The following is a 22,106-nucleotide window of genomic DNA, read 5'->3' on the forward strand; positions in this document are numbered from 1 at the left end:
TACTCATCATTGGAAGTTATTGCACAGCATGGAATAGTTCTACTTACGGTTTTAACTAAGTACAGGCTATCCTCATTATCCAATGGAATAATTCTAAAACAGAATAATATTTCAATATTTAAAGACTAGATAATTTAAATGAGAGTTTACAATACCAATCCAAAATAACTATTTCTATTTGAAAGAAGTGTTCTATACCTCCAGGGCATTTTAGTCACTCCGGTAAAATGCAGGTGAAATTTGGTTTTAGACAATATGGCAAAATGTAAGATGCCATAAGTTTGAGAAGAAAAAAAAACCAAAAAAACAAAAAAAACTTACGTCAAATAAATTTATTTTTAAATGAAAACTCCTAATGTGCGCCTGATGCTCCTATATATTAACAGAGATAATAAAGATGCTCTACCCAGCTGTTTCGTTTTTAAAGTACTACTAAGATTCCATAAAAATATAAATACACACAGAAGGATAACAAGCCACTAAACTGCCTCTGTATACAAATGCTAAGGCATTTAATGGTTGCCCTCATTTGCTATAACAAACTTAAAGATCATAATGTCTTCTCTAATGTGTTTTGTGAAGGCTAAAAATACTTTGTTGCTGACCAGCATTAAAATTACTTATTTCCCATATGAAACATAAGATAATACTGACCTTCCATGATTATTCACAGCTTGAATCTGAAAAGCTATTTTGGAGCTGTGTTCAAAAAAGAGAGAGAGTATCCAGTTAAACTGTTTTTTTTTATTCCTAGAGGTCTGCTAATGACTATGGTTGTCTATACTTGCAGTGGCGTGTAGGGGATGTGTAGCTACGTGTGGAAGTGAAAGGCTCTGGCAGGGGGAAGCGATTGGGGAAAGGCTCCGGCAGCCTCTCTCTGTTCCTAGAGTCTTTCCTTGTGGTGGAAAAAGACTCCAGCAGGGGAGACGCTGCGCTGTTAAAAATAGCGGCATAGACATGGGAGGCACTGTTTGGGCATGTAGAGAGCTGTCTATACTCCCTAGGGTTCAGACATGGAGGGCGCTATGCTCTACTCTATTAAGCTGTGCCTCACCGTATACTGCTTTTTATTCCTGTCCTAGCTGGGCATGCAGTGTCTGTACCCTACACACTGCTGTAAATGTAGATAATGCTTGAATCATATCATTTTTACATGCTAAACTACATGCAAAGAAACTGATCACAGTTTTAAGGCTAAAATAACTTTCAAGTGGCTAGGAGAATGTGGAGAGGAAGAAAAAATATTATTATTCTACCAATTCAATTTAAATCTTAAATTTAGTAATCAAATATAAAACAAGAAATATGTTTTAAGTGAAACTTTTCCCCAAAGAAAACAACCGAGTTAAGACAATATGAGCAGAAAAGCTAATAAATATCTAAATACCGTAATGCAGTTTTAAATTGTGTTAGATGAAAGGAATCAAGCATAGACATAAGAATTTCTTCTGCGGTTTCTTTTGCCTGCAAATAAATAAATAAATAAATAGATACGCGTACAGAATTCCCATTAACAAGATGCGCATGCAGATGTTGAACAGAAACCATACCCCGGGCAGTAGAGGCACAATACCACAGTTGAGCCAGACTACTGAGTGCCCAGATTACTACCAAATGTCACTAGGTCAGACACCTCTTGTATGTGTAAAACTTTGAAACAGCACTAATTAAAATGGACATTTCAGAGACTCCTGCTGGAGGCCACCATCCCAATGAAAAGTAACTTGCTATTGATGTCAAATAACCCAGTTTAGGCAAAATTAAAGACTATATGAACTTTACTGTAATGTATATGCAAGCCAAAAAGGAAGATAGAAATGGTGTAATTTTATTCAGAAGGTATTCCTTAAAGCCAGATGTATGTACCATTCTGAAGACAATGCCAACAAGCTAATTGCTGCTACAAGATACAGGACAGGCATTTTAAATTACCTTGGTTGCATTGGAAGTTTCGGCATAGCATGCAATACCAGCAAGGACAGCCTCTACAACAGCAGCATATATCTGGGACAACAGCCTGCTGAAACGACAAATACAAACATAACATGAATTGCTATAGCCAAAGTTTTTCTTTTCTCATAACAATCCAGAAATCTTTTACAGCACAAGACCCACACAATGCCTTACTTTAAAAAGAACAGACACCTCTTAAAATCTCTAATATTGTGCCTAGTTGATTTATTTTCATGACATTTTATTTGCACTTCGGTGGATGAAAGTAAATTTTTTAAAGTTAAAAAAGTTGGATATTTTAAAATCAGATTTTTTATTTTGTTATTTAAATTATAAGTTCTTCTTTTTAAAAATAAGCCTGTTTACAATTAAATCTGAATTTAACACAAAATATGTTAAGGCCTAAACTTATTTTAATCTCTTAAAACATTGAAATAAAAAATAAATATGCTTAATCCATGAGCCTCTATCAAAAACTGAGTTAAACGCTGCTTTTCTACATAGAGAGAGAAAACTATAGAGATAAACCCCCAGCTTTTGAGGTCAAGCTTTATGAATATGGCACAATAGGACGTGTACTGTATTAAGGGCTTGACCCTGTGGGGGACCCAGAAACTGTGCTACTGGGTGCAAGAGACTGGCAAAGTCACCATAGTCACTGGGACCATGCCTCTGACTCCAGGAGACACCATCATGGATCTCATCAGGATCATCCACTGAGCCTACCCAGATGGTCTCATACTCCTATTTAATAGTTTCTCTCGACTTGAGCTCTGATAAATATTCATAATTTGAGAACTGAGTCTATGACTACACCCAACATTCACCATTTTCTAACATAGTAAAAATGTCCAATGAATAAGAACCTGAAAATATTAAGCTACATTATTGCCTAAATAAATGTACAGAGTTAACATGTACCTCCCAGGTAGCAACAAGGTGTGTGTAAAGGCTCTATTTACTTGTAAATCAGCATGTTTTAATGGTTTTATCAACCAATGAGAATGCACCATTCTTTACAAAGTAACTGTAGTAGAAATGAAAAAGTTGATTAAAATTGATGATAATCGAGGCTTTCCACTTGGTGATTTAAATGAAATCCATCCCAATTTGTCCTAAAGGAAATACTTTCAAAAGCCCTCAGCACTAGCTTACCTCTGTTCCCACTGGAATCAGTAGAAGTTTACCATGGGGTCAAGTGGGAGCACTTTTAATGATATCACCGTGAGATCTCCAATAAAGAAAAATACCCATGGTCTCGAAGTAGGTCATGCAAGCAAGCCCTACATGCCCAAAGATCCTGGAAACACATTGGGCTGACCTATCTAAGGGAAGAACTGGCCTGTTATAGAAATGTTCACTAAAAAAAATAAAATAAATCAACCACCACACACAAATACCATCCCACCCATCCACCCCACTTTTTGGCTGTGCAATAGAAAACTCATCCCATATAAAGGCCTGGTTTAATTTCCTTCCAAAAAGGGGAATGGAAAGACTCCCACTGACATCGATGACAATTAGATCAGGCTCTAAATGAATTATACACCTTTCAACAGCTCTACATCTCCAGATTCTTTGAACAATTTGTGGGCCTGTCTAGGAATTCCCAGCCTTCAGTATGCCATATATCGAAAAAGTGGGAGAAAGAAAAGACTCTTCTGCTTACTGTCCAACCTGCAGTAGCAGCCTCACTAACTAGTGGTCTCCCAAATCCCAAACTTTGCTCAAGAGCACCTCAATTCCACTACCTGCATTCCTACAATTGCCAGATTATAAGGAGTGGGGTTAAGTCCCCTGGACACACTGAAAGTTACTCAGGAAGTAAAGAAGCAATCTTGTATGCTTCTTGAAACTCCCACGCATGGTTCACTCTGTGGTGTAAATTTTGGGGGGAAAAACCTTAAGTACCTCAATATATTTTTATTGAGAGACTGCAACATAAGACTGGTTCAACCAAACCCTGACCAAGCCATTGTAGCTGACATCCCACATAGACTTACAGCAACAGAGAAAGTAACTTTATCTGTTTGTTTATAGAAGAGTGTTGGTTGTTTTGTTTATTTGTATGGGTTCACAAAAATAGTGTGAACTTTCCATAATATGCTGGAAAAAACTAGGTGCACTGAAAACAAGTGAAAATAAGTTTCTGCATGTCTGAGAGATGAAATAATTCTGGCTCAGAACCTAGCCCCACTGGTACACAAACTCCCACAAATATTAGTGAAGCGCCCCTCAGAAATTGATCAGATTTCGAGTTGAACAGATGACGTGGTAACATTTTTCACTTGTTTTGCATTTTGTTACTTTAACTGGGTGTCAGGCTGTGGTATCCTGTTTGGAGGAGTAACGTTAATCCTACACTCGAAGGTTGCAGGAAAAGGATTGTGACCAAAGCCCCCAAAGTACCAAAGTATAAAGAAGTTATGCTTCTTAAATATCCCCAAACCTAGGACTAAGCTGGGCATCAGAAATAACCCTCCTCTTTGTCTTTTTAGTGATCAGTGTCAGAAGATTCTACATCAAAATTATTTTATTAGCAGAGCACCTGGGAGCCCCAATCTTGGGCCAGGAACCCCACTGTGCTAGGCACTGTACCAAAATACAACAAAAGACAGCTCCTGTCCCGAAGAGCTTCCAATCTAAGTATAAGACAAGAGACTACAGATGGATGCAAACAGATGGGGGAGTAGAAGGAAGCAATGAGACTATACCAGCCAGCATAAGAGGCAGTGGTATTACCAGCCTAAGTATACAACCTGATCTCCAACATACAGAAATTCCAAACGAATCCCCAACATCTTTTATGTTTGAGACATTAAATTGATCCTTTCTTTCCACATAAGAAGGGAAAACTTGGGAGAAAGTTCTGATGCTCATCCCCGAGAGTTGTCTATTATTTCGCAAACATTTCACTTGAAATTGTTTCTCATTTATTGCCTAATTGGTAATGCTAACCTTTTTTGGCTCCCGAGGGCCACGTTATATCAGGGTAGAGGTGAACTATGTGATTACACTAAACATCGGAATATCTGTATACATTTTGGCACAGTATTTTCTCAAGCTATACATGTCATGAGACATATTTTAGTTTTTAATATTATATAGACAAAAGTCAAAAACACTGGATTATATAAAAGTGACAATGCAGATTTGCAGACTTGAAGCATTAAGGAATCAGAAGCACACAGAGTTGTGAACTACCAGTCCAGGTCCATTTGGCCACATAGCATTCTGTTGCAGAAATCCAACATTAATGTAGCAGATAGATCAAGCCTATTCCTCCATTTGAATGGATGTATACAAACTTTCTATGTTTGCTGAACTTGATGGCTACTAATGTAACTATTCTTCCCAGTTTCCCGGTTTAAACTGAGTTTAAGCCGGTATTTACCAACACCCTGTCCTAAACTAGCTTTCCCTGAGAAACCGCCAACTCTGCTACAATAAAAATATTCATAACAAGATTAGGAAATGCAAACACTACTTTTGGAAAGATAAACATCTGGTCAAACAGGGGTCTCCACACTAAAATAAAGACCAGAGTGCATCAGGTGATTGTACTGAGCACAGATGGAGAAGAGACTTGGCCAATGAGAGTGAATAACAACAGAGACTGCAGGCTGCCCATCGCAGATGGCTGAAGAAGATACTACACATTTAATGGAAAGACCAGCTAACAAATGTGAGAGTAAGAGAGTTGACAGAGCAGGACATGTTAGAAATATACTAAAAAAAGCAAGCTCAGGATGTTAGACATGTACACCAAATCGAACACTTCAAAGATTTATAGATTCCAAGGCCCAGAAGAGACAATTGTTATCACTTAGTCTGAACTCCTCCCACAGGCCAAAGAACTTCCTTAAAGTAACTCCTAGAGCAGAGCTTTTTAAAAAACACCCTATCTTGATTAAAAAAGTGGTCAGTGATGGAGAATCCGTCACAACCTTGGTAAACAGTTCCAACAGTTAACTACTTGTGCTGCTAAAAATGTATGCCTTATTCCAGCTTGAATCTGTCTAGTTCCAACTTCCAGCCATTGGATCATGTTAAATCTTTCTCTGCTAGATTGAAGAGCCCACCATTAAATATTTTCTCCCTGTGTAGGTACTTATAGACTAATCAGGTCACCCCTTAACCTTCTCTTTATTAAGCCAAATAGAGCTCCTCGAGTCTATCCCTATAAGGCATGTTTTCTAATTGTTTAATCATTCTTCTGGCTCTTCTCTGAACCCTCTCCAATTTATCAATATACTTATTGCATGGTGGACACGGTATTCCAGCAGTGGTTGCACCAATGCCAAATAAAAAAGTGATAAAATAACCTCTACTCCTCAAAATTCCACTTTTTATGCATCCAAGGATCACATTTGCTCTTTTGGCATTAGCATTGCACTGAGAGCTTTCCACCACGCCCACCACATCTTTTTCAGTCCTGCTTCCCAGGATGGAGCCCCCTATCCTGTAAGTATGGCTTACACTCTGTGTCCCAAGATGTATATATTTATATTTAGACATATTGAAGCACATATTGTGTGTTTGTGCCCAGGTTACCAAGCGATCCAGTTTACTGTCCTCTTCTTTATTTACCACTCCCCCATTTGTGTGTCACCTGCAAACTTTATCAGTGATGAGTATATGTTTTCTTGCAGCTCATTGATAAAAATATTAGAAAGCACAGGGCCAAGAACTGATCATCCCTTCAGGACCCCCCTAGAAACACACCCAATGGATGAAGATTCCCCATTTACAATTACATTTTGAGAGCGATCAGTTAGGGAGCTTTTAATCTATTTAATTTGTCGATGTTAATTTTATTAAAGACACAAGGTGGGTGAGTTAATATCTTCTATTGGACCAACTTCTGTTGGTGAGAGAGATATGGGGACCAACACCGGTACATCTACACTGCATGTTAATTTTATATCATTCTAGTTTTTTAATCTAAGTGGCATATGGTACCAAGTTAAAGCCTTACACTAGTGTTCGTATATTATCTCAAAACTTACCTTTTTTGAACCAAACTTGTAATCTCATCAAAAAAAAGATATCAAGTTAGTTTGACAGGATCTGTTTTCCTTAAACCCATGTTGATTGGCCTTAATTAAATTACCCCCCTTTAATACTGTATTAATCAAGTCTTATATCAGCTGCTCCACTACGTTGCCCAGGATCAATGCCAGACTGACAAGCCTGTAGTTACCCAGGTCATCCCATTTACCCTTTTTAAATATGACACAACATTGGCTTTCTTCCAGTCTTCTGCAACATACCTTGTGTTCCTGACTTACTGAAAACCAACTATTAATGGTCTAGTGTGATATTCAGGCAGCTTTTTTAAAACTCTCAGAAGCAAGTTATCCATGCCTGCTGATTTTAAAATGTCTAATTTTGGTAGCTTCTGTTTAACATCCTCCTGAGATACTAGTGTAATGAAAAGACTCATCTTATGATCTAGCTGCATCATCTGTTTTTTCCCCCAAATACAAATAGGAAACATGGTAAGCAAGCCCTTAATTGAATATTTGACAGAGGAAACAGAAGGCAAGGAAGGCTAAGGAAGAACTGACAGAAGACAGTGACACAAGATACTGAATACACAACCTCCAGGGAGAATCACAATTAGCAAGCCAGTGCAGAAACTGGATTGTCTCATGTATCAGTAACACAGGAGGAACTAAGGTATAAGACCAAAAATTATTTTATTTAAAACATTGTTTTGGTGCTGCAGTGAAGTGATATATTAAGTAACTGTCCCTATACTCCACATCAGTTTCCAGATTTCTCATTTTTTAAGCACCTAGTTAAAGCCTCCCCTAGATATACACACAGCTGCATTAAAAAACAAAACAGAACAAAACTGCACTGTAATTATCAGCAGCCATCCCATCTAAATAGGAGTTTGGGATCTACTGTCATGAAGTGGAATTGGAAGGGTAAGTAGGGGGGAAGTAAAAATGGATAGCTTACACTTGTTTAGTTTTCTCGTGCATCTCATTGTCATTTCCTGTATGAAAATGAAATATTTCAAGTTAGTTTTAAATACTATTACATGAGGTTATGCAACATATTTCATGGAAAAGGTATCTACTTTAAAAAAAGCAGAATTATGAATTCAAAAGTCTAAACAATTGGTATTTACATTTTACTTGCAGAGTAATCTTTACTTCTTGTTTTATATAAATTGATGTATAAACTGTGGCTGGTAATTTTGTTTAGGATCTTGCTTTGATAGGTAGGTTTTGTTAACCCTCCCCCCCCCAAAAAAAACAGAGCAAATTTCTGGCTACAACTTGTACCAGTATGTGCAGTACCATGGTAACGTGCCCGCGCCCCCCGATCAGGGCAGGTGAAGAATCCGTGCCACCATTCCTCACAGCTGCCCACCCACCCTTACTGTCAGAGCCCTGCGTGGATACAAAATTTGTATCCACGTCGGCGCTGGTATCCGCAGAAATGGCCCATGGATATAAAGGAGATACCCACGGATTTGCAGGGCTCTAGTATTCCTTTAAGCCCTCCATTGGTCAAAGACAAAAGGGATGGCGTTTCCTTTATAAATCATGAAAAGTATCAAAAATATAGTTGCACACCTGAGAAGTAGCAAAATACTATGAACAAACATATTTACTCTGTTTGAGAAGTTTGTAAAAAATTACATTTTAACTGCTTCTGTCACAGTGTAACATTACTGGCACGGCTACATAGAGGCTAGCGCAAAAAGGCAGAAAGAAAGTAACGTATCAAAGGTTTTCATTTCTTTTACTCGCATGTGCACCAGTGTGCGCTAGGTCATGCTCACAAACAAAGAAGAGTAGGAACAGAAGAGCGTCACTAATTTTAAAATTACAAAAAAGGATGTCAGAGGGGAGAGAAGAAAGGACAGTGTAGTAGTATACTCAATCCACACTTTCTACAAACATTACACTAGGAAAACAGGCTTTATCTGAAAAGATTTCTCAAGTATGAACTAACACAGATCCTAACACAAGGAAGAAAGGAGAGCAGCAGAATACAGACCCTGGACTTGAGAAAAGCAGACTGACTCCCTCAGAGAACTGATGTGCAAGATCCCCTGGGAGAATAACATGAGGGCGAAAGGAGTCCAGGAGAGCTGGCTGTATTTTAAAGAATCCTTATTGAGGTTACAGGGACAAACCATCCCGATGTGTAGAAAGAATAGTAAATATGGCAGGCGACCAGCTTGGCTTAACAGTGAAATCCTTGCTGATCTTAAATACAAAAAAGAAGCTTACAAGAAGTGGAAGATTGGACAAATGACCAGGGAGGAGTATAAAAATATTGCTCGGGCTTGCAGGAGTGAAATCAGGAAGATCAAATCACACCTGGAGTTGCAGCTAGCAAGAGATGTTAAGAGTAACAAGAAGGGTTTCTTCAGGTATGTTAACAACAAGAAGAAAGTCAAGGAAATTGTGGGCCCCTTACTGAATGAGGGAGGCAACCTCGTGACAGAGGATGTGGAAAAAGCTAATGCACTCAATACTTTTTTTGCCTCGGTCTTCACAAACAAGGTCAGCTCCCAGACTACTGCACTGGGCAGCACAGCATGGGGAGGAGGTGAACAGCCCTCTGTGGAGAAAGAAGTGGTTCGGGACTATTTAGAAAAGCTGGAGAAGCAGAAGTCTATGGGGTCGGATGCGTTGCATCCGAGAGTGCTAAAGGAGTTGGCGGATGTGATTGCAGAGCCATTGGCCACTATCTTTGAAAACTCATGGCGATCGGGGGAGGTCCCAGATGACTGGAAAAATCATGGAGCAGGTCCTCAAGTAATCAATTCTGAAGCACTCAGAGGAGAGGAAGGTGATCAGGAACAGTAAGCATGGATTCACCAAGGGAAAGTCATGCCTGACTAATCTAATTGCCTTCTATGACGAGATAACTGGCTCTGTGGATGAAGGGAAACCAGTGGACGTGTTGTTCCTTGACTTTAGCAAAGCTTTTGACACGGTCTCCCACAGTATTCTTGCCAGCAAGTTAAAGAAGTATGGGCTGGATGAATGGACTATAAAGTGGATAGAAAGCTGGCTAGATTGTCGGGCTCAACGGGTAGTGATCAATGGTTCCATGTCTAGTTGGCAGCCGGTATCAAGTGGAGTGCCCCAAGGGTCAGTCCTGGGGCCGGTTTTGTTCAATATCTTCATAAGTGATCTGGAGGATGGTGTGGATTGCACCCTCAGCAAGTTTGCGGATGACACTACACTGGGAGGAGTGGTAGATACGCTGGAGGGTAGGGATAGGATACAGAGGGACCTAGACAAATTGGAGGATTGGGCCAAAAGAAATCTGATGAGGTTCAATAAGGACAAGTGCAGAGTCCTGCACTTACGACGGAAGAATCCCATGCACCGCTACAGACTCGGGACCGAACGGCTCGGCAGCAATTCTGCAGAAAAGGACCGAGGGGTTACAGTGGACGAGAAGCTGGATATGAGTCAACCGTGTGCCCTTGTTCCAAGAAGGCCAATGGCATTTTGGGATGTATAAGTAGGGGCATTGCCAGCAGATCGAGGTACATGATCGTTCCCCGCTATTCGACGTTGGTGAGGCCTCATCTGGAGTACCATGTCCAGTTTTGGGCCCCACACTACAAGAAGGATGCGGAAAAATTGGAAAGAGTCCAGCGGAGGGCAACAAAAATGATTAGGGGACTGGAACATATGACTTATGAGGAGAAGCTGAGGGAACTGGGGATGTTTAGTCTGCAGAAGAGAAGAATGAGGGGGGATTTGATAGCTGCTTTCAACTACCTGAAAGGGGGTTCCAAAGAGGATGGCTCTAGACTGTTCTCAGTGGTAGCAGATGACAGGACAAGGAGTAATGGTCTCAAGTTGCAGTGGGGGAGATTTAGGTTGGATATTAGGAAAAACTTTTTCACTAGGAGGGTGGTGAAACACTGGAATGCGTTACCTAGGGAGGTGGTGGAATCTCCTTCCCTAGAAGTTTTTAAGGTCAGGCTTGACAAAGCCCTGGCTGGGATGATTTAGTCAGGGATCCGTCCTGCTTTGAGCAGGGGGTTGGAGTAGATGACCTCCTGAGGTCCCTTCCAACCCTGATATTCTATGATTCTATGAACTATAATAAAATCAATTCTAAATAACAAAGGTGAATGTTTATGGCAGGTGTGATGTATGTATATTGCTGCTGACTATAAAAAAGAAATATAAAACATGATTTCATTAATGGCCTCTCAAGCATTTTTGATTTAAGAGATCCTTGGACATTATTTAACGCGAGTCATTTTACATACAGATGCACACCAACCATTAACACATTTAAATGTTAATCTACCGAAATTACCTTATGCTATGATTTATATTGGGGAGGCTGCTTGATCTTATATTACCGCTTTGAAGCATACAACTTCAGTGAGAAGAAAGGATGTAAACCTTCTTTTGACAAATGAATTTCCTCTCTGTCCTCACTTAATTTGTGAGTATAAGGTAAGGGGGGGGGGGGGAGGCAATACAGATGAGACAGCATAGGGAAGACCTTTTTTTTGCAAATACATTTGGCAAAATCTGAAGTTATTTGATCTTGAATAAGATGCAAGCTTTTTTATTTTTACGGGCTTTTTTTAGTTAATAACACCAACTACTGAATTGTATCATAAGTGACTGATTAATAGCCTATCTACATAAGATTCCAAAATTGTCATGTTGAAGCCTAGAATGTCCGTTGAGTCAGTGTGAAACAATGCAAACAGCCTCAAGCATAACTGAGAGCACTTTTTTATTTATTTTTTATTTTTTTTATTTTATTTTCAGAACATCAGCAGGTTCAGTCATCACTGGGATTTGCAGTCTGTCTCCACCCAATTAAGTTCTCAGCCATTTTGACTTATGAATTACTTCTGTGCAATGTACACCTACAGTTAGGCATGTACCTATGCCATGCCAATGATCACCACATCTTTGTGGTATCAGAGGTAACGCACCCAATCACCACTGCCAGAGCCATGACACAGCATGGGCTTTCAGCTACTAGTTTTACTATTAAGTCATTTGCTTCTCATTGGAATAACCTTGGTTAAATGGTCTTCTTGAGCTACTGCAGGCAAAGTTCCTCTAGGGAACACTGGCTGTATGGTAAGTTGATCTGGTTGAAAATTACATGCAGGTGTAACATTTAATATTAAGATCTTCGATTATTGTTATTTATTAGGCAGCTATAAATGTTTCATTACAAGAATCTTTTTTTAAGCAAATGCACTGGAATTTGTGTGTTGATGGTTTGTTTTTTTAAAAGAGTATTTTAACAGGCTAATTATTAAGAGATGAAATTAGATTAAAACTTAATTGCACATAATAGACTGGTATTTGACAAAATCTATTTAATATAATCTTATAGCTTGGAACAAATGTTTTTATTACAATGATAATATTGTTGCAACCATTGCTTGGGTAGACTATTCAGACAACACAAGACAGAGACAAAGGACTAAAAAGACCAGGACAAACTCTTCTCTCTCATCTTCCCTGTAAAATCATCTTCTTTCAACAAAAGAAAAGTTGCGATGTTGCTATGTAATTACCGCCTTGAATTGTTGGCTTTTGATTTCCTATAAACTTCTGTAACAGGCAAGTTAACACTTTCCTGTAACTTGTAAAGCACTACTGCAGTCAAAATTATGTCCTTTACAAACTTCCTACAGTAACTAAAGCAAGCACGTCTCATAATATTTTGAAATTTACTAGGCGTGCAACTGATTATTTTTAATATTTGCTAATAGCTTGGAACAGATATTTGAGACGACTGCACTCACAATTTATGATTAAGATTTATGTACTCCCCAAAGCATTATTTTTTACATTTATCACTGTATTTTATAAACCATGCTCCAGGTGCTGGAGGATATTTAAAAATTCATCTGGCCCCTATTGCCAAAATATCTGGGCTCCATATAAATTCTGAAAATTTTAATATTGGGAAACTTGAATCTTCCCGCTTGAAATCAATGGGAGTTTTGCAAACTTCAAAGGGAACACCATCAGGACCTATTTGTATATATATATTTTAAATGCTATGGGGATCAAGATGATAAGGCAATGAATATCACATAAATCTGTAAAAATATAAGTACATAATACTCCAACATGGTACAATTTAATGAAGCAATCATTAAAAGTCATATGTCAACAGTTACCAAATGGAGGTAGCTGAGATACTGCAGTTATGTTCCTATGCTTAAACCAGGAAGTAACTTGTACCTCAGGTATGGCAGGTAATTTTTTGACATTATAGTGGTGTCAATCATATAGCACATTTCAACTTGAACTTCATATTTATTTTCTTTAATGGATTTAAACTCACACTCAACATTAACCAAATTAAATATGTGACTTTGAACTGCAGTAGCTAAGACACAAGGCCCCCATTGACTTGAATGGGGTGGATTTTACCTTAAAAGCAGAACATTTCCACCAGGCTCACTCAATTCTACTCTCACCATGCATCCCCAGTCTTTGAAAGATTTCCCCTCCCCTACTTCTTGTGACATTTTTCAAGGTATTTTCAAACTAAATAGAGTTTAAGCTCTAATTATGCCTTATTTCCAAACATCTACTTTTGGAGAATTCCTTGAAAACTTCTGACAGATTTTAGTGAAAGGTGAAGGTGGAGGGACATGGTCAAGATAACCATGTCAGGCTGGATTCTTTGCATGGGCTACTGCTCTACAGATTATCTACAGCTGTGGGAATCAAACAGTATATGCTTTCAATCTCTCTACAAGCAAAACACCAGCTGCTAAATTATTACAAATAATCAGATGGCTATGTTCCTTAAATACTCTGAGATAATGTTGAGAGACTTACCCAGGTAAGGAATGTGAGTTGTTCCAAAAATATAGGTCCTTGAACAAGCCAGAGGTCCCTTGGGAGATACACACTGCACAGCCTAGTTGTCAGTATTAATAAGATGTAAGTGGGTCTTAAAGTCAATAAATAATGGTATAAACATTAACAACTATAAATAGATGTTTATAATTAATTAAATTATAATTAACTAATTAAAATCTGCCTTAATTTTCTTGCTACTGAAAGTGCAGGAACCAGGACCAGTTGTATTAAAAAAGTTATCTAAGCCTTTTAAAGGTATATTTCAATATTTGACTTGATATGTGTGGTTCAAAAAGGCCTTGAAAACAAAAGGAGTTCTGAATTCCCCATGTGAATTAAGAAAGTGTTTTCAGGTTTGTATATAAATTATTCCTTTTCATTAATGTGCCTCAAGTTCTGCTAAGCATCCATGTCCTTTACCTGTTATTTAATGCTATTTTCAGTGCATCCTACTAGCTAACAGAGCAGAGCAATGTCATGTTAGGTGTACCACCACCTTTAGACCTCTGAGACTCACTGACATGATGTCGTAAACACCATATCAGAAAGCAATCACAACTGGCTCTGACAGACGACAGGTGGTCCTAACAGGAAACCCACCCACGTATGTGAAAATAAAAATAGTATGACTGGTATCCATGTGGGAATAATATGGGAGAGGGTAGGAAACAGAGAATGAAGTTTAATTACACTGTAACATTAAATAATCTTTTCTTGTTTACCTAACCAGTGGGATAGGCCAACCCCATGCTCATCCATAAGGCAGTGACTCATTCAATATTGCTCTAGCCCATGTGGAGTCATAAAATTATTACCAGGCCATTGCTCCCTAATTACCTGTACCTAATAAACTACATTCTACGTCTTTTGCAGTAGCAGCTGTGCAACAGAACACCCTTCTGACTTACAGACACTCTCAAAGCCTTCCTCAACTGGCTACTAGGGAGAACTAAACAACAATGCAACCTGCACACTCCTCCTTCGCTTCTAGTTACCTTCTTGATGCACCCAGCCCAGCCAGCCTGAGGATCTGTATTCCCTGGGGTTGCTTCCCAAAATGCATTCCCTGCATGGGAGCGCAATAAGCCATCGAGTTCATGATATGTTTTAAATTCAACTTTTACTTGAAAATGGAAACAAGTAAATTTTTAAAAAGTTCATCTTAGTAACAATTTTTAACAGTTGAAAGCTATTCAGGGATTTTGTGGTTTGTCTCCAAACCTCATTACATTTTTAAACAACCAGACAATGGTTTTAATGAGTTAACAAGTTACTAAAAAAATTACTACAAGTATTAATACTGTATATTTTTAGAAATGTTAACCAAGAGTTTTATGATTCAACCATAACTCAGATTTCAGTTACTGAAGAAAAAAGTTAATAAATTATGCAGCTTTAGAGAGTATTTTTATTTGCAGCCTAGAGTCAGTCAGAATACAGACCAGGGATATTATACCCTATCTTTTCAACTATGCACAGTCCTTAGAAAGTTGTCTTCTTTCATATTGGGCCCAATCATGTGCACCCCATAGAGTGGAACACCCATTTAAGTCAATGGGAGTTTGGCTTCCAAGAGGGGCTGTAGGATTGGTCCCATAGCAACTACAATTTCCTATTTCCTGCCTTTTCATTAAAGGTCTGACTGCTTTACTTGAACCTTTCAGAATATACATTTGTACTGCACACATGTTGGCTGTTTGACTGATCACCAATAAGCATTTTGTAATACAAAGAAAAACAATTTAGCAAAGCAAAAACATACTGTTTGGGGAAGAAAAAAATAAGTAAGTTATTAAAAGCTCACCATGTGCTTAGCAGTACTTCCGCCAAGGCCTGTATTTCGAACCAGATGCCCCTCAGATGGAAAATTAAAGTTACCAGAGTTCAGGTTCTCTTTACTCGAGTGGTTACCAAACAGCACAAAAGGCTGTCTGCTAGGGCTAGAGAAAAATACAATTATTACTTCTACACTTGTAGAATACTTGAGGCCTTGATTATATTTTAAGAGTTTTTGTAAGTTATTTATTGGAATTCCCCCATTAAAACAGAGTATAGCAATGAAATTATAATTAGCTGTATAGTCTACATTGAGAATCAATGGAAAACCTCTGCAGTTAGAAAGAAAGAACCAAACAAAAGGGATCATGAGTTAACAAATGAGTTAACAAAAGATTAGGCAACAGAATATTTATGAAAATATCTTCCAAGCCTACCTCAAGGATGTTAAGAAACTTGTAGTGTAAATATTTCCTATTTGCAATTTTGACTGCTGTCTAATGTTTCTCTGGATACTTGTGGTTCAAGAAAGCTTGACAACTGTCTCCACATGTTTCAAAGAGATTAAACACTATGGAAAGCCCTGACACTATGTGAGAGGGTACCTTGAAGTCCATTGGTTAGCAGCAGGTAAGGAAGAACCAAAGGATAGTTCTTTAGATGACAGCTAACTGAGATCTTTCCTTAGCTCAAGCATAAAATGCTCTGCTTTTGGAACAAAAGGATGACGGGAGTTCTCCTGAGATCAGTAAGTACATGCTTAACAAGTGAATAAGTGACAGGTGAGAACCACAATTCCATTATGAAGATAATCAAATCTATCTCTAACTCTTCACCAGAAAAAACCTTCCTTTTTCAAATATTTGGAGTTACATGTCATTAAGTAAAATGTATTCTGAAAATTGAGTGAGTTAAGTACTTTGTGATAAAAGACTAAAACAGTGCTTTTATATTTTGAGGTATCTAATGTTTCTTTGTATCTCAATTTAACACACAAACCACATTATGTCAGACTTTCAAACAAATTTTAACATAAGTTTGTGAAAAAAAGTGGTTTTCAAGGGGAGGAATGGTAAAAATCTATCAACTATTGACGTTATTTGAAAACTAGACACAAACAAGGAAACAGAGGAGGGAAAGATATGACAGACTATTTTCAACTTCAAACTCCAGATTAGCCAGTGTTACTTTTCCAAAGTGAAAGGAAACTTCGGGAGCTGATGAAGTGACATCTCCTCCTGCATATCCCACCAAGACGATCCCCAGCCTAGAGAATGTGCACAAGTTCATTCGCTATAAGTGAGAAACCAACTCTAAGGGAGTGTCTACACATTGTGTGTTTGGTTAGGATTCTTACCTTGGTATTTACCAATTATTGAGCTGGTTAACCCCTTTACTAAGGCTATTCTGTATATTCCCCTAATGTTTGTTCAAGGCTACAAATATTTATTTTCACAAAGATCCAGCAAGGATAGAGTAGCTGGGCCCTGGGGATATCACAAATGTACCCTTCATCTGATGTGTCAGACTTCTAGCTTATCCATTAAAATGTTGTTTTTCGGATACAAGCTGCTTTGAATCTCTGTACTTAGGCCAACAGTATTATCAGACTAACAATCTTTACCATTTTAATGTGCTTTGAGATGCAGTGACTAAGAAATATTCCAAGAGCACTGTGACGTTATCTAATTAAAATAGGACCACGTAAATCATTGTGGCTACCACTGTGATATAATTGCAATAAATCTTAAACGAAATGTGACATATGACCAGAAAGGGTTAAGCAGCTTACAGGCTAAATGACCCAAAGCCAACCATTAAAGACATGTTAGAAATTATGTGACTGGTAATTAGGGCCATTCCCTGCTAGATAGGCTAGAACTTTGAAGTGCAAACCTGTATTGTTAGAGAATTAGAGGTGATACTAATTGTGTGTGTTTACTTCTATCTTGTCTAATAATTAGCTATGTAAACAGACAGTACCTATAGCTATTGATTCAGAGATCAAAAGGGAATATTAACATTTAGATTAATCTTGAATGCAATGATGGCATTGTCTGTATGTTCTTTAAAGTTGTGACAGACTGCCTAATGGATAAATTATCTCATGTTAATCACCGGTGAGGTTTGGGAAACAGAAGGTTACATCAAAAAAACATTGTTCACCCAGGACTGTATGGTCAAGTGGCTGCTAGAAAATGGTATAAAAGACCCTGGGGTCCCAATCCTTTTTATCTCAGATCTGCTTGAGGCTTCATGTAGGGAAAGCCTAAGCCATAAGGACTGAGATCCCAGTCCTGACCGGACTACCCTGAATATAAACATTGGACTGTAACCTATAAACTATTTCTGAAAAAACTCTTTGCAACTACAAAGCTCACCATCTCTGCTGTGAATCTGAATCTCAAGAATTGTACTCAAGTCTGTACGTACACTGATCTTTTAACCAACATACTCTCTCTTTTCTTTTTTAATAAATTTTAGTTTAGTTAATAAGAATTGGATGTAAGCGTGTATTTGGGTAAGACCTGAAATATTCATTAACCTGGGAGGTAATGTGGTAATCCTTTGGAAGTGTAAAACTTTTCTATACGATCAATAAGATTTTCAGTAATCCTCATCATATTTGACTTGGGTGTCTGGGTGGAGGCCTGAGGCTGGGTTACTTTAAGGGAACTGTGTTGTTGGCTTCTGGGTAACCAGTGAGGTATTACAGAGGGTGCTTTGTGCTGGCTTGGCAAATCTAAGTATTGGAATATCCACCAGCTTTGGGGATTGTCTGCTCCATTCTCTGCAGTTCACCCTAATTGAATGACCACAGTTGGCTCCCCTGGGATCCCAGTCACAAGTACAAAATATTATTAGACAGGTATCTAGATTTTACATGTAAAGTAAGGTTCAGTATGTGTCATTAATTTGCACATTTATAAGTTTCTACTTCCATAATATTTCTTTTTCTTAAGTGTCATATAGAGAGATTGCTGTGACAGAATTAATTATGTCAGAATTAATGCTTTCATGCTGGGATGAAATAAGCATTATTTTATCCTTAAATTATTCTTATGTGGCTAGTGTAAGTTTTGGATTTTTCTTATCTACTTATTTCCTTGCTTTTAAGTGTTTGGGTTTTGTAAATGATTGACAAATGTGTCACTCAAACTTTTTTTTTTTTTTTAGGACTATTATGAAAATATGGGGCCAAATGTTCTAACTTGGCCATTCTGCACACACGATGCTCAGGTGGCATGGTAATGAATCAAGTATAAGATCCTGAATAACACAGAATAGTCAAAATGGGTAATTAGAAACCTGAATGCTTGTTCTGTACACAATACAGTCACATGGATGACAATTTACAAAGAACAGGAGTACTTGTGGCACCTTAGAGACTAACAAATTTATCTGAGCATAAATTTTCATGGGCTACACCTTATCGGCTGCATAGAATGGAACATATATTAAGAAGCTATTTTTTATATATATATAAAGCCTCTTATTCCACCTTTTCATGTTCTCTGTGTGTCTATATCTTCTTAGTATATATTACCATTCTATGCAGCCGATGAAGTGGGTTGTAGCCCACAAAAGCTTATGCTCAAATAACTTTGTTAGTTTCTAAGGTGCCACAAGTACTCCCGTTCTTTTTGCGGATACAGACTAACACGGCTGCTCCTCTGAAACCTGTCAATTTACAAAGAGTTTGGGGATCCTTCAGGAGAAGAGGCCGTACATAAGTGGTATTACTAAAAATATATTTTATAGCTAAAGATAATATATCATATCCTATTTAGGATTGATATGGAGTTAAGTTGTATTCATGGTCCCAAATGACATTACAATAGGTCTTAATGCATCAGATACAAAGTAACATTATATAAATATAGTACACTGATTGATATATATGACATACATCTTCACAGGAATAAGACAAATGACATTACCTGTTGTCTGTTATATGGCTTGAAATCATTCCATGACTGAAGTAACTTCTGAATGGCTACAAAAATTAAAAAACAACAACCTTGCTACTCCAACGGTAAAAAGAAACACAGAAAGACTGCCAGGTTTAAATGAGAGATGCTAATGCTATCACTAAGGCCTGGCTGACAGATCAACATAGCTACCTTGCTCAAGGGTGTGAAAAACTCACACCCCTGAGCACCATAACTATGACAACCTAACCCCCAATTAAATGCGATTAGGTTGACAGAATAGTGCTTCCGCAGATCTAGCTATCACAGCTTGGGAAGGTGCATTACCTACAATGATGAAAACACATGTTCCGTTGCTGTAGGAAGTATCTACACTATGGCACTAGAGTGGCATAGCTACAGCACCAGAGCTGGGCCACTGCAGCACCCATAGTGTAGACAAGCACTAAAAAATGAACTACAGTACACACCATTTAAAAAAACGAACAAGAAGTCACATATCTTGATTACATAAGATATGTAAACTTATTATTATGTATGTAATATGTAAGATATGTAAACGATTATTAAACTCAACTGGAACCAGTAACAGGTCACAGTGGTGGAATGCATGAGCAGCACCTCCATATTTCACACTTAAGTCATATCGTGGATTATGTTAAAACTGGTCTGAAATTTGCAGTCCCAGCTTTTCTTGTTTGTTGCTTTATATGAATTCCTACCACCAAACTGAAATGAAATGCATACATAAATTTGAATCTATTAGACAGACATGCCATACAAATAAGGTCCATTATCAGTGCAAAACTCAACACTGAGTTTAGCTGAAAAGTTAAATTGCCATTCTACACAGATGAAACATTTGTATTATACTGTACTGTCATGTTAAACCAACAGGAATCATAGCCTGAACTGTACAATTTAGGAAAGAAGAATATTCATAAGCTTACACGCCGCAACAGACAAGTTTGCTCATAACCATAAAGATGAAAAAGAAAGAGGGGAACAGAAGAAAACAAAACCTATGAAATATAACGGCAAGGTGGTAATAATGAATCAGCATTAGTGACATTTGCATTTCAAAGGGTTTAATCAAGTAAACATACCTCTCCCGCCTGAGATTCTGACAGCTCAAGGATGAAAGGAATTTCAGTGTCGAAATTAGCAAAAAAGCTGATCCATTGGTGTTCGAAAGTCATTAAATCCTGAGGAGGGAAAGAAGCAATACATGTTGTTCTGTTCAGCTAATGTCATGTCAGCAGGGCAGTAAATCACAGATGTTAAATGATGAAATCAACTGTGCTACACCACTTTTGTTAACAGTCCAATTACATAAAATCTTGTTTTATGACCACTTTAGACCACTTTTATGACCACTTTAGATCTTGAAATTTAGTTTAGTCACTCAAAGCTTAATATAAACTGGAAAATTCAACTATCATTGGAAAAAATAATCTTCCATCCAATACGTAATTTCAGTCTAAAAATTAAGCCATTTATTTTGAGAATCATAGAATATCAGGGTTGGAAGGGACCTCAGGAGGTCATCTACTCCAACCCCCTGCTCAAAGCAGGACCAATCTTCAATTAAATCATCCCAGCCAGGGCTTTGTCAAGCCTGACCTTAAAAACTTCTAAGGAAGGAGATTCTACCACCTCCCTAGGTAACGCATTCCAGTGTTTCACCACCCTCCTAGTGAAAAAGGTTTTCCTAATATCCAACCTAAACCTCCCCCACTGCAACTTGAGACCATTACTCCTTGTCCTGTCCTCTTCTACCACTGAGAATAGTCTAGAACCATCCTCTCTGGAACCACCTCTCAGGTAGTTGAAAGCAGCTATCAAATCCCCCCTCATTCTTCTCTTCTGCAGACTAAACAATCCCAGTTCCCTCAGCCTCTCCTCATAACTCATGTGTTCCAGACCCCTAATCATTTTTGTTGCCCTTCGCTGGACTCTCTCCAATTTATCCACATCCTTCTTGTAGTGTGGGGCCCAAAACTGGACACAGTACTCCAGATGAGGCCTCCCCAATGTCGAATAGAGGGGGACGATCACGTCCCTTGATCTGCTCGCTATGCCCCTACTTATACATCCCAAAATGCCATTGGCCTTCTTGGCAACAAGGGCACACTGCAGACTCATATCCAGCTTCTCGTCCACTGTCACCCCGAGGTCCTTTTCCGCAGAACTGCTGCCGAGCCATTCAGTCCCTAGTCTGTAGCTGTGCATTGGGTTCTTCCGTCCTAAGTGCAGGACCCTGCACTTATCCTTATTGAACCTCATCAGATTTCTTTTGGCCCAATCCTCCAATTTGTCTAGGTCCCTCTGTAACCTATCCCTGCCCTCCAGCGTATCTACCACTCCTCCCAGTTTAGTATCATCCGCAAATTTGCTGAGAGTGCAATCCACACCATCCTCCAGATCATTAATGAAGATATTGAACAAAACCGGCCCCAGGACCGACCCCTGGGGCACTCCGCTTGACACCGGCTGCCAACTAGACATGGAGCCATTGATCACTACCCGTTGAGCCCGACAATTTAGCCAACTTTCTACCCTCCTTATAGTGCCAAACTGAATGTCA

At 38.5% G+C, this 22,106-nt stretch overlaps 1 protein-coding gene across 6 annotated transcripts in view; it reads right to left on the minus strand.

The window, feature by feature from the left end:
- The window catches only part of DNAAF9 (dynein axonemal assembly factor 9), a 134,598-nt gene that overhangs the window by 63,715 nt on the left and 48,777 nt on the right, over positions 1 to 22,106 (minus strand). For 5 of the 6 annotated variants that reach the window (XR_012158784.1, XM_073342970.2, XM_073342973.2 and 2 more), the window contains 9 exons: positions 20,626 to 20,724; positions 19,529 to 19,584; positions 15,616 to 15,751; positions 13,788 to 13,869; positions 7,924 to 7,960; positions 1,933 to 2,020; positions 1,388 to 1,464; positions 655 to 699; positions 48 to 93 (listed from right to left, as the gene is read on the minus strand). Coding sequence is in view for 5 of the 6 variants with exons in the window: in XM_073342970.2 (XP_073199071.1) it covers positions 48 to 93; positions 655 to 699; positions 1,388 to 1,464; positions 1,933 to 2,020; positions 7,924 to 7,960; positions 13,788 to 13,869; positions 15,616 to 15,751; positions 19,529 to 19,584; positions 20,626 to 20,724 (666 nt within the window). In the remaining variant the exon portion in view is untranslated. The remainder of the gene's footprint in view (positions 1 to 47; positions 94 to 654; positions 700 to 1,387; positions 1,465 to 1,932; positions 2,021 to 7,923; positions 7,961 to 13,787; positions 13,870 to 15,615; positions 15,752 to 19,528; positions 19,585 to 20,625; positions 20,725 to 22,106) is intronic. The other variant, XM_073342971.2, reaches the window with a different exon arrangement.

This window comes from Lepidochelys kempii, chromosome 4, assembly GCF_965140285.1.
Source record: "Lepidochelys kempii isolate rLepKem1 chromosome 4, rLepKem1.hap1, whole genome shotgun sequence".
Classification (NCBI taxonomy): Eukaryota; Metazoa; Chordata; order Testudines; family Cheloniidae; genus Lepidochelys; species Lepidochelys kempii.